Raw genomic sequence first — 12366 nt, 5'->3', positions numbered from 1 at the left:
GAATGCACTAAACCAAACCCCGGCTGATAAATATACAGGTTGTTTCTAGTCTATTACAAAGAACACAGTGAATAAACCTTGTATGCATATCTCTTTATATGGAAGGACGTATAGATGCATTTTTGGCAAACACTGATTTTTGTCTCTCTAGATCAGCTTCGTATAACAACAACTAATGTACATTTTGTAAATGAATGAATGAATGGTGAACAATGAACCACAACCAAGGTCTATGATGTAGCAGTTCAGCCTGTGTTATAGAACTTCATTTATACTTAATTGCTTTTAAATTTAACTTTCTTTACCGGTAAAATGAGGAAATATTTCAAAAATCTGTTATAAGAATTAAAATAAGATAATCTCAGTAAGGGTGCCAGACCCAGGACAATGTAGGCTATTAGCCCTCATAGTGGTGTTGTATTTGCCTTGATCTTTCAATGGCATCTTCAAAAACTAATTTCACAGCTGCATAATTTCTAGTTCTTTAAAAAATCTACAATAGCAGCTACCTAAGCACTCTGAGTTCATATGCTATCAGAGGCAAAAGGTTATCTATTAAACAATTGCTTTGTTCCTGACCCTAGAAGATATAAAAAGACAAATAAATACAGTGGAAAGAATTTTAGAGCCACCTGGACCTGAGTTTAAAGCCCACCATTCATTTAGTCAATCATTCAACACAAGTTAAGTGGTGTGTTTGTGAAGTACAATATTAAGCTGTGGGTGAACCGATCTACCATGCTGTCACTTAAAAGATATTTGACTCTGTCGAGTGCTTTAGCTTATCTTTATCTAGGGTACAATATCAGCTCCATAATCTTTTTATAAAGGTAACACGTGTAAAGTACATAAATGAATGCTAGTTTCTTCCCAATCCTTCCTAAGGGTTATTCAAGGTAAGCCACAAACATATTAACATTTGAGTGTACATCAAAGAAAGCATTAACCGGTAGGAAAGTAAAGAGCAGAATGGGTACCGGTACTCAAGTCTAAGAATTGCGCAGCAATCCAGAATTAGAACAAGCACAGAACCTAGGGCATAATTGATACTCAAAGATGTCTATTGACCAGATATTCTTAATAAAGAATTCAAGCAATTAGAGTCTCACATTAGATTGGAAGCAACACAGCACACTGGGAAGAGTCCAGTCTCAAAAGTTAGGAGACCCAAGTTTGAATCTAGAGTCTGGTCTACCAGCCATGTTGCCCTGAGCAGACCATGATCATCTGTAGCCTTACTCATCATTTCTAGGAAGCCGGAGGGTTGGGCTACACCCTTCCTAAGTACCAAAAACTCCAGGTGAAAAGACTTGTCAAAGCCTCCACTTTTCAGTTTATTTGCTCAGTCTGAAATTAAACCCAGATATGATGTGAAACCCCCATATGGCTTGATCAATATAGCCTGGTTTCATTTTTTACTCTAAAATATGGAGGCTTGGAAGTTAAGAAACACTTATGGCCAAAAAAAGAAATATTGTATTTTAGAATCAAAAGACTAAAAATTAACCAGTCACTTCATGTTTTTAGCAAACACACTTACCATTGTGTTGAGTTTTATTGTCCCCTCTGGTGAATAGAAGGCTTTAAAAATGTAGACGCCTGGAACTGAATACCGTGTCAAATCTATTGGCACTGCATGTTTAAACACCTGCGTCTCATCACAGCCCTTTATAATATTGTTAAACAATAATTATACTTGTGATGAGTAATGAATCCAGATATATTCTTCCTTGTGTTATAAGTAACCCATTAGTAGAGTATGGAAGCTACTCAGGTAAAATAGGATTCATAAATACAACCATATAATACTCGATAAAGTACCTAAATTATTATAATAAATTGTAATGATGTCATCTTTATTAGAGAATTCTCACCTCATTCTCCTGAGAATGATCAATTTTCGTGTACCACAATTCTAAATTTCAATTGCCTAATCCGATATAAGTCTAAAACACAATGTTTTACTTTGAAGTGTGGCCAAGTTTAGTTCTGATTTTCTTTTCCTACTTGGAATCAGAATGACAGCTTGAGATAAAGGCTAAGCTTGCCCTGAAGGCCACCCTCACACTTTGCTTAAAATCAGCCTTTGCTGGGCGGTGCCTGTGGCTCAGTGAACAGGGCACTGGCCCCATATACCAAGGGTGGCAGGTTCAAACCTGGCCCCTGCGAACTGCAACAAAAAAATAGCTGGGCGTTGTGGTGGGCGCCTGTAGTCCCAGCTACACGGGAGGCTGAGGCAAGAGAATCGCCTAAGTCCAGGAGTTGGAGGTTGCTGTGAGCTGTGATGTCACAGCACTCTACCCAGGGCCATAAAGTGAGACTCTGTCTCTACAAAAAAAAAAAAAAAAAATCAGCCTTTGCTGATGGATTTAAAGAGAAACTCAGATGGAATCGTTCCCTACTTCCCAACCCTGAAAGACTACAGTGTTGATCTCTGATCAAAAAGGAACAGCTCCCCAAAAAAGAGGCACAAATATAAAGTGCGTGGGCAGCCTAGTTCCAGGCATTTCTCATCTAACTCTTTTGAATGCTTCCAACAACTTATGAGGTTGCTGCTTTAGTCACCATGTTTTACAGATGAGGAAATTGAGGCATAGGAAGAAGAGACATATCTCCAAATTCCTAGGGCAGGACAGAAAGCGGCAAAGCCAGGATTTGAATTCAGGCTGTCTGGGCACCTAGTCTCTCTGCAGAAACACTATTTTCAACAAGTTATTCAGTTTGCTACCCACTCAAGCAATAGCCACTTGGAAGCCAGTACCAGCAACCTCAGCATCACATCTCTACGTAACCTGGAATACAGTCAAGAACTTGATGGCAATTCCAAACTCTGGAACTGAATTGGCCACCTGGACATCTCGGGCTGTCTCCAGCATATGGATATGGACTTATCTGTCCTCTCCTAGCACACTAAGCCCTAAAACTCATCTGATTATTACCACATCCACCATGGGTAAATGACTATGATTGTTCAAAGTCCTCTGCCACTCTCAGTCTTCCTGAGGTCATTTTCAATATGATCCTTAGACCCCCCCAGGCATACCGTTTACTATAGAAGTTTACACTAGTGATGGCTGCCATGATCCAAAGTATAGCAACTGGTCCTGCAGCATGGGATCACTTGAAAGACCCATAATAGACCACAATCACATTCCCTTTCTCCAGTAGGTTTGCTGAAGCCCTTGTGAAATGAGCCAGTTTTGAAATGGATTAAACCTACATGCATCCTGGACTGCAGACTGAGACTCTGGGGGCTAAACCTGGGAAAGCCTCCAAGCCCCAGAATCCCAAGCTCCTGGAGGAAATCCCGACCTGCTAGCTCCTCTTCCACCTCCAACAAGTCAGCTCAAACAATTATGTGAGACCAAAGCCACATCCTATAGCTCATAACCCTCCAGTGGCTCCACATCCCCTTCAGAGTAAAATTCTCCAGTTGAACAGGATCTGGGGCCCCCATAACTGCTTTGACAGTTTGGTGAGTGTGAAAGGGGAACCTATTATTCCAGAATGACAGGTATAAGCCTGCCCTGTCCTGAGTAAATACGGATGTACCCATGCACCCATTACCTTCTTAGTTCATCTACTATCTTCCCCCTACTCACTTTGCTCCAGCCTCCTTGCTGTTTCTTCAATATCCCAGGCTAGTTATTGTCCCAGGACCTGTGTACTTATTCTCTCCTCCTGTATACTCTTCCTCCAGGTAACTTCATGGCTTAATCTTTCATCACCTTTGCCTCTTTGCTAAACATTATTATTAGCATCCCAAGACCACCATATTTTAAAAATAGACATCACATCTTGCAGCATGTAGCAAAACTTCATTCCTTTTTTATGATTGAATCGTAGTAATATTCCACATTATGCTTATCCATTCATACACTGTCACACTTATCCTCCTTGGATTCTTTATAACTATCGAATACCACACATTCGTTTCATTCAATTTTGGCCTCAGAAGAGTTTCTACACAGGGGAGCAGGTCACAGAGGCAGGGACATGTGAAATAATTCATTGTCAGTGAAGAGACACAGAGAGGGCAGGAGGCTGAGTCTGAAGCAGTGAGCAGCAAGCAGTGACATCAGCAACCCTCCCGGTTCCTCTGTTTTCAGGCCTTCTTCTGTTCTAGATCTCCAATGGGCCAATTCGCTTCTTGAAACATAATCTTTAGAAACTCCTTTCATCATGGTCTGTTGGTAGAAAAATCTCAGTTTGTGTTTATCTTAAAATATCTTCATTTCTTTTTTTCAAACTTTTAGTCCCAGGTTTGAAGATGACCAGCTCAATTCTTGAAAGATCATTTTGCTATATACGCAACACTAGATTGTTGTAACTCTCAACACATTGATGATTCTATTCGACTGTCTCTAACCTCCATCTCTGCTGCTGGGAATTCCACTGTTAGTCTCATTTCGTTTCTTTGTATATGATCTATGAGATCTGTCTTTTCTCTATGCTCACTTAATCACTACGGCATCCCTGGTATCTGGCACAAAATAATAGTGACCACATACAGAGCACTGCATTCTAGGCACAGTTCGAAGAGCTTTCCCTCACTTAATCTTTATTTGTGTAGAATATACACAGCTTCACATTGACCACATGAACTATTTTTTAGTGTATTTAATTCAGTGACATTAACTAAATTCACAACATTACATAATCATCATCACTATTTCCAGAAGTTTCCATCATCCCAAACAGAAGCTCTATATCTATCAGACTATAACTTCCCACTACCCCTTTACCCCAAGCCTCAGCAATCTCTATTCTACTCTGTCTTTATGAATTATACTATTCTAGATACCCCATGGATTAGACAAGGTTTGCCAGAGAGACAGAACTGATAAGATGTACATAGATAGATAGAAAAAAAGATTTATTTCAAGAAGTCCCATGAGCTGCTGTATAAGCTGGAGGTCCAGGAAAACCAGTGGTGCAGTTCCAGTCCAAACTCAAAGGCTTAAAAACCAAGGGACCCACTGGTGCAACCCCCAGTTCAAGTCAAAAGGCCTGAGAACCATAAAGCCAATGTCCCAGAACAGGAGGTGATGTGCCAGCTCAAGCAGAAGGAGCAAATTCACCCCTTTTCCATCTTTCTGTTCTATTCAGGCCTATCCAATAAATAGTGTGGATGGTGCCACCCACACTGGTGAGGACACATCTTCTTTACTCAGTCTACTGACTTGAATGCTAATCTCTTTCAGAAATACCCTCACAGACTCACCCAGAAACAAAGTTTTACCAGCAATCTAGGCATCCATTAGTCCAGTCAAGTTGACACATAAAATGAACCATCATATTGCATGTAAGTGGAAACACTTATTTGTCCTTTTGTGTCTGACTTATGTCACACAGCATAATGTTTCCAAGGTTCATCTATCTTATAGCATGTAGCAAAACTTCTTTCATTTTTATGATTGAATCATAGCAATATACCACATTATGTTTATCCATTCACCTATTGAGGATTGTTTCTATCTTTTAGCTAATGTGAACATTGACATCCAAGTATCTGTTTGAGTGTGTTTTCAGTTCTTTAGCAAGTAAAGTAAAATTGTTTATTCACATGGTAATTCTACGTTTCAGTTGTTGAGGAGCTACCATACTGTTTTCTATAAGGGTTACATCATTTTACCTTCCCACCAGTGGTGACAGGAGTTCCAGTTTCTCCACATCCATACCAACACTTGTTATTCTCTAATTCCGTTTTTAATACAATAGCCATCATAATGGATATGAAGTGGCATTTCATTATCATTTTACTTTACACCCCCCCCCCCAATAACTAATGATATTGAGCATCTTTTCACATGTTTATTTATATAACTTCTTAGGATAAATTTCTATTCAAGTCCTTTGCCCATTTTTTAATTGAAGGTTTTTGTACCTATTAATCAACAGTTACTAATTGACAACTAAACAAGTCTGTTGGAAACTATAACCCCTGATTGTTTATCCATAACTCTGTGCCTATGATTCCACCTCAGAAAGGCAACCTTTCCAGCTTCACACTCTGTTGTCCAGGCAGAGCAAATTCTTGGAGATCAGAAGCAGTCTTAGTAGGACTTCTTCTATGTATGCAGATATGTTCCCTGTGCCATTTCTGTGGGACACTGACTTGCCAGCTATTGTCTGGGCAAATTAGTAGTAGTTTCATCAAAGAGAATGGACATTTTTTCTTTTAAGTGTTCATGTTGGATATTAGAAAAGCCAAACATTCCTATAATCTTTCAGAGGTCATCCTTACATGCCTGCAGAAGCACTTTGTGGAATATAGAAGGTGTCTCCAGACCATCCCACCCATGGCAGGAGTTAATCCCCTGCTAAAATCACAGAGGAGACTGAGAATGAGCTCAGTACCATGTCATGCTGAGATGAAGACACTCCACTTCCCAAATTACTCTCTTATAAAAGATCCTAAAATGCCTTCCCATCCAAATCTAACTAACTCACACCTGCAGAGAAAATGATGCTCTTTTCTGGACCACAGGTTGTCTGATCTGCCCTCTGTTCACTTTATTTCTTAGCGTCCTGAATCAGCCACAGCATGACAGCCTCCTGGTTCATTCCTTCATTTTAACACTTGTGGAAAAGAAGCTTTCCAAGGTTACTAAGCTTTGTATGACCAACTCTCCTCTGTCTTCTTCATGCTAAATAAACCATAGCATGGACGCTTACATGGAAGCCTTCAACATAATTTTAAAATATACATTTAACATATGATCCCTGACTTGGCTATATATTTGAAATATGGAACCACTTGAAAGCAAACTTTTCAGAAAGCAATTTCAGTTTTTTCCCTAAATACTAACAGTTGTTTCCCAACAATACTATCAGAAAAGTCCTCTGAGCAGCAACAGGAAAGCAAGTGCTGGAGTGGTAGCATTAGTGGACAGTTCATTGGGAGCTACAGATGGATTCCCGTTTTTACTCCTATGCCCTACAGCTGAGGCTAACTCCAAACTGCAACAGGCAAACCCCCATCCATCACAGGGCCACATGCTGGGGAATCAAAGTGAGTTGATTCCAGGAATAGCAGCTAAACACAACAATAGAAAAACAAAAATAGACCCTCACCAGATTATCTCCAGCACATGCAAAGTGCCTGATACATTAATTCATTTATTCAGTAAATACCAACTGAGCATCTACAATGTGCCAGGCATCCTGCTTTAGGAGCTAGGGATGTAACAATAAGTGAAACAGATGAGGCCCTGCCCTTACAGAGCTCATGTTCTAGCATGTAGCAGGCACTAAATAAATATTTGTTGAATGAATCCATTGAAGAAAATGATTTAGCCAACACACTTCATTTCTTCTAATATGATATCTTCATCTGTCACAATATTAAACAAAAACAATGATGACCTCAAAATGTCACAGTATTGAAATTTATTAAGAAGGCAAGCAGAAATGTGGCTTAGAGCCATCGCTGTCAACAATGACCTTCATATAAAATGTTTCTTGACATATTAATTAAAAAACAGTTTGAAACAATCCTGATAGACTTACACTTTACCTGATTTATTTTTTAAATTCTATGGGATATCCCAGAGAATAAATGAGATAAAGTGATACCTCATAATGTAGTTTCTAACATTCATATATATATATATATATATGCAAAAATATAAGTAGATGAAATATGGACACTATTTTTTTTATTACTAGAAGTTTTCCATTAAAAAATATTCACCATTGTTTCAAATCCTTGGGCTAGCTGATGAGGTGCTTAGGAGAGCTCCAAGCCTAGTTGTCCTGCCAGATCAAGTCCACTGGTTCTAAGGCAAGTGAATCTGAGCATCTGAAAGAAGATGTGTTCCAGGTAGACAAAACAGTAAATGCAACCAGTCCAGGAGGGAAGTATGCTTGGAGGGCTGAGCAGAGCGAGGGGCCAGAGAGAAAGGGATGAGTGATGAGGCCAGTAGGGTAGGGGGTCTAGAACATGTAGAGCCTTGGATCCATGATAAAGACTTTGGATTTTACGATGAGTGAAATTGAAGCCCATTAGAAGTTTGTGAGCTTAAGAATGATATATTCTGTTTATATTTTTGGAAACATTACTAAATCTTTCAGGCTAGCTTTGACCTAGAATATATTTTTACTGCCATCTCTCTGGTGTATGGGTTTATGCATCAAATTATTTCACTCTAAACTGGGAGAGAAAACAAAGGTAGATGAATTTATCCTCTAAATGACAATATCCATCACAGTGAATGTAATATAATTAATTCTATGACTTAATTTTTTTCCATTCAGCATCCAATCATTGAGATTTATCCTTGATGATGTATGCAGCTTCAACTCATTCCTTTAAACTAGTTGCAACATTTCATTATATAAATATGCCACAATGTGTTTATTTTTTTTTTAGAGACAGAGTCTCACTTTGTCACCCTCGAGTACTGTAGTGTCACAGCTCACAGCAACCTCCAGCTCTTGGGCTTAGGCGATTCTCTTGTCTCAGCCTCCCAAGTAGCTGGGACTACAGGCGCCTGCCACAATGCCTGGCTATTTTGTTGTTGCAGTTTCGCTGGGGCCAAGTTCAAACCTGCCACCCTACTCACTGAGCCACAGGCACCGCCCTAAATATGCCACAATGTATTTACCCCTTCTCCTATTAATGGACATGTATATTCTTTAAATTTTCCATTATAAAACCAATACCTTAGAAAATAGTTCTATACGTATTTTCATTGAAAAAGTAATTTTTTAGCACTTATTTTGGGGGCAATATTTAATTACCAATTTCTGCAGTAGATGATATCATTCACCTACCCAGCATCCACTTTCTTCGCATCCTTTTTATAGAACCCTGAGTTAGAGGCCTCAATGCGCCCACTTAACAGACTATATTTCCCAGCCTTTCTGCAGCTTAGGTCTGACCAGGAGACTAAGTTCTGACAAATGAGATGCTAAATACGAAGTACTTCAAACTAATGATTTCCACCAAAAATCTATTCTCAAAATCCCCACCACCTCTATCACCTTCCCCTATAGTTTTTTCAGGCTGAACCCCTAGAAATCCTTCTTGATTGCCTTTTCTTCCCACATCCAACCCATTACAATGTCCGATCAGCTCATCCCCCAAATCTTTCTTAAATCTGATCACTTCTGTACTGCTCAACTAATGTGACTCTAAACACCATCTGTCGTCATTAGAATATCCTAATAACTTCTTGTGGAACTCAAAGCCTCCTGCTTCCAACAACTCAACCTGAATACAACAGCCAGTGAACCTCTTAAAAGAGTGAATCAGAGTATTTCATTCCCTACTATAAAATAAGCCCTCTTTAAGGCTTCTGCCTTGTAACCAGAAGAAAAGACAGAGCCCTTTCACTGGCCTCAGGGTCCTGTGTGATCTGACCCCTCCCCACTCCTTTGCACTTTGGGCTGCACTGACATTCTTTCGGCTGGGCCCAGTGTGTCTCATGCTGGCTGGCCCTTCTGCCAACAGCAGTATGCATACTCAAGACTTTCTGCCAACAAGAACTTACCTGGTGGCCTCCTTCCTGGGTTCCCAGCTAAGCCACAAGGTCACCTTCTTAGAAAGGCCTTCGCCAACCATCATATCTTAGCACTGACAGTAACCTCCTCCCACCCCAAGTGACCCTTGACTACATCACCCCTTCTTAGAAAGGCCTTCGCCAACCATCATATCTTAGCACTGGCAGTAACCTCCTCCCACCCCAGCATCACCCCTAGTGCTGCATCACAGCACTGCAATTTTCATCACCTAGAATCACCTTAATTATCTATTATTACTAATTTTCCATTATTTGTTCTTCACTGTTGATAGGCAAAGATTTCTTCTTTATTATTGCTTTTAGAACAGCCTTCTGACCACTGTTAGATAGTCAGTAAATTAACATAATATTGCAAAACACACAGAGACACAAACACACACAGGGCCACACATATACTATGGGTTATTTGACATATAATATATGATAATGTGTAATATATGATATATGACATTTGACATATTACATAAAATAATATGCTATATAATATCTGCAGCACCGTGCATAATATGCAACGTATAATATATAATATATAATAAGGTATTAATAGTATAGCATTCAATATGTAGTATATACTATAAAAAATGACAATGACATGAAAGCCTTTTAAAAATAAACATCTTAAATATTTTTAGTCCCATTTCTATAATTCCTTCCATGCCATACCAACACAGAGAAAAGAGAGGTGGGGAAAGGGGGGAAAGAGAGACAGAGGAGGGAAGGAAGCAATTTGAAAGAATATCCAGCTGTGGCCAAGCCCTGATCTCACATAGCACTGTGCTCACTTCCTAGTACTCACTTCAACTGTCAGGAGAAAAGAGTGGCCCCCAGGAGGCACCTTCTATGCAGTTTGACCAACACATCACATCACTGTGGCGTGAACTAAACAACATCAAACTCATGGCCAGCTGTGTCACTCCTTGCCAAGTGATTAGGTCTGTAGCCCCCTTTCATGAAGCATTGCCTTCTAAGAGCCTTGATGCATTAATATTGGAAGGACAGCAATAAGGGGACTTTGCTGGGGACCATTTCCCCTTAACACAGTCCAAACTGGGAGTCATAGAATCTCTTAGTTGCACAGATCCTTAAGAAGTCAGTTACGTGGAATCCAAACGGAAATAAAAGCAGTGAAACAGCATACTATAGATTCCTTATTTAGACACGTTCGCTGTTTTAATTGAGTACAAATGGAAAACCAGATCAGGTCCTTCAAACAGATCATGGTTTTCACCTTTTCTACATTTCATCTTTTTCATTCATCTTAAAATGTAATTTTCCACATCTCTTGTTTTGTACTTTTCAATTCCATTTCTGGCCACCATAGGCTACTTCCCTCAAGCAGTAACTTGAAGCAATTCTGCTCCCAGATTTTTATAAAAGGGAGCCCATAGAAGAAAAAAACTATCTACCTCGAATTCCCTCTTCCTCCTGCATGTGAGACTTTGTGATGTCATCAGTGCCACTGACCAGTGTGAGCTCTAGGAAGGAAATAAAGGCAATTGGAGCCCTTGGGGTGTAAATTTCAGTCATGCTGGCTGAAATATTTTCTTCCCATTCCTGCTTTGGTCAACAAAGCTCCTCTGGATGGGACTGGATCTGGACAACTGGACAGGCTGGCCTTGGTGACCATCTCCATGTCCACATCACAGTCATTTGTAGAGATGCATATGTACCTCATAGGGACACACACACACTTGGGCTCTCACCAAGAGGAGGCGGATCATGAGCAGCAGCGAGCAGAGGCAGGACGGAGAGCAGCACCACCTGCAACTTGTGCCCGTGCCCGAGGAACTCGGCTGTTCGTAAGATAAAATGATTGCCCTTATTTCTGCACATGGTGCTACACTTCAAGGACACCTCCTGCCCTGGGGTTTCTAATTTCACTCATCAGATGCCTGGTACACTTGTTTGTACACTTGTTTCTGTGTACATACCATAAGGGGGTAGTGTGGTTCTCAAACAGGGATCCAAAGCTCTGTAGGAAATGGTATTTCAACATTGTACTTATTTTGAAATTAAAAACAAATCCTTTATAAAGCCTAAAAAATACAAAGGAACAAATCCTCTTAGGTATTAAGCAACTGAACCCAAAGGGATGGCACTGCGGAGGCAGCCCTGTGCAGGGACACTTGGTTTACTCACGTGGACTCTGGGTGTGCGTCTCTCCCACAGGGTCGCACTGCTCACGATAGGGATATAGCAAGGGGATGTCTGGAAAATTTGAAACAAGGCATTTAGTATCACTTTAGTCATTCCCACAAAGATGTGTTTCATCTAGGGATGACTTTTTGAGCAGAACCAAAACTAATGCATTCAAACAATGTGGCTGATTCATTTGCTGAGTACCTGATATTGTCCAGAACACTGTCCCAGTCTTTGGAGGACCATGTGGGAGCCCAAAATACAACCACCACCCTCAAGAATCCAGAGGAAGCCAGAGGTGGTAACTAAATCATTGTAAAATTTATTTTTATAAAATACAAACTCTCAACTGTGACACATCACGAAAGAGACAAAGCATTTTGAGAATACTGTGATATAGTATGTATTAGGATGAAATTGAATCAAATATTTACTTCTTTCACCATGTGACTTTGATGTACCTCTCACAGCCCCAATCCCAGAGTAGCCCAATGCAGCTACAGCCAGCCCAGAGACCCAGAGACACAAATAAGGAATAAATCCTTCCTGCTGAAACTCACTGCTTTAGAGATGTTTGTTATGCAGAATTATCATAGTAGGAACTTGATTGGAGCAAATCTATAATACATAAGATAGGTGTCCCATGAAAGATTAGCAAATGTACCCTGAGGATCTCACAGTAGTAGAGTATACCTTGAAA

The 12366-nt window shown here is 40.0% G+C and overlaps 1 protein-coding gene across 1 annotated transcript in view; it reads right to left on the bottom strand.

Annotated features, from left to right (window-relative positions):
- The window catches only part of C3H12orf42 (chromosome 3 C12orf42 homolog), a 152920-nt gene that overhangs the window by 76129 nt on the left and 64425 nt on the right, over nucleotides 1-12366 (bottom strand). Inside the window, exon 3 of the mRNA XM_053583351.1 lies at nucleotides 11667-11735. Coding sequence (XP_053439326.1) covers nucleotides 11667-11735 — 69 coding nt within the window. The remainder of the gene's footprint in view (nucleotides 1-11666; nucleotides 11736-12366) is intronic.

The sequence above is a fragment of the Nycticebus coucang genome, chromosome 3 (genome assembly GCF_027406575.1).
Source record: "Nycticebus coucang isolate mNycCou1 chromosome 3, mNycCou1.pri, whole genome shotgun sequence".
Taxonomy (NCBI): domain Eukaryota; kingdom Metazoa; phylum Chordata; class Mammalia; order Primates; family Lorisidae; genus Nycticebus; species Nycticebus coucang.
Note: the sequence above shows the minus strand (reverse complement) of the source record. Positions and strands in the feature narration are given on the sequence as shown.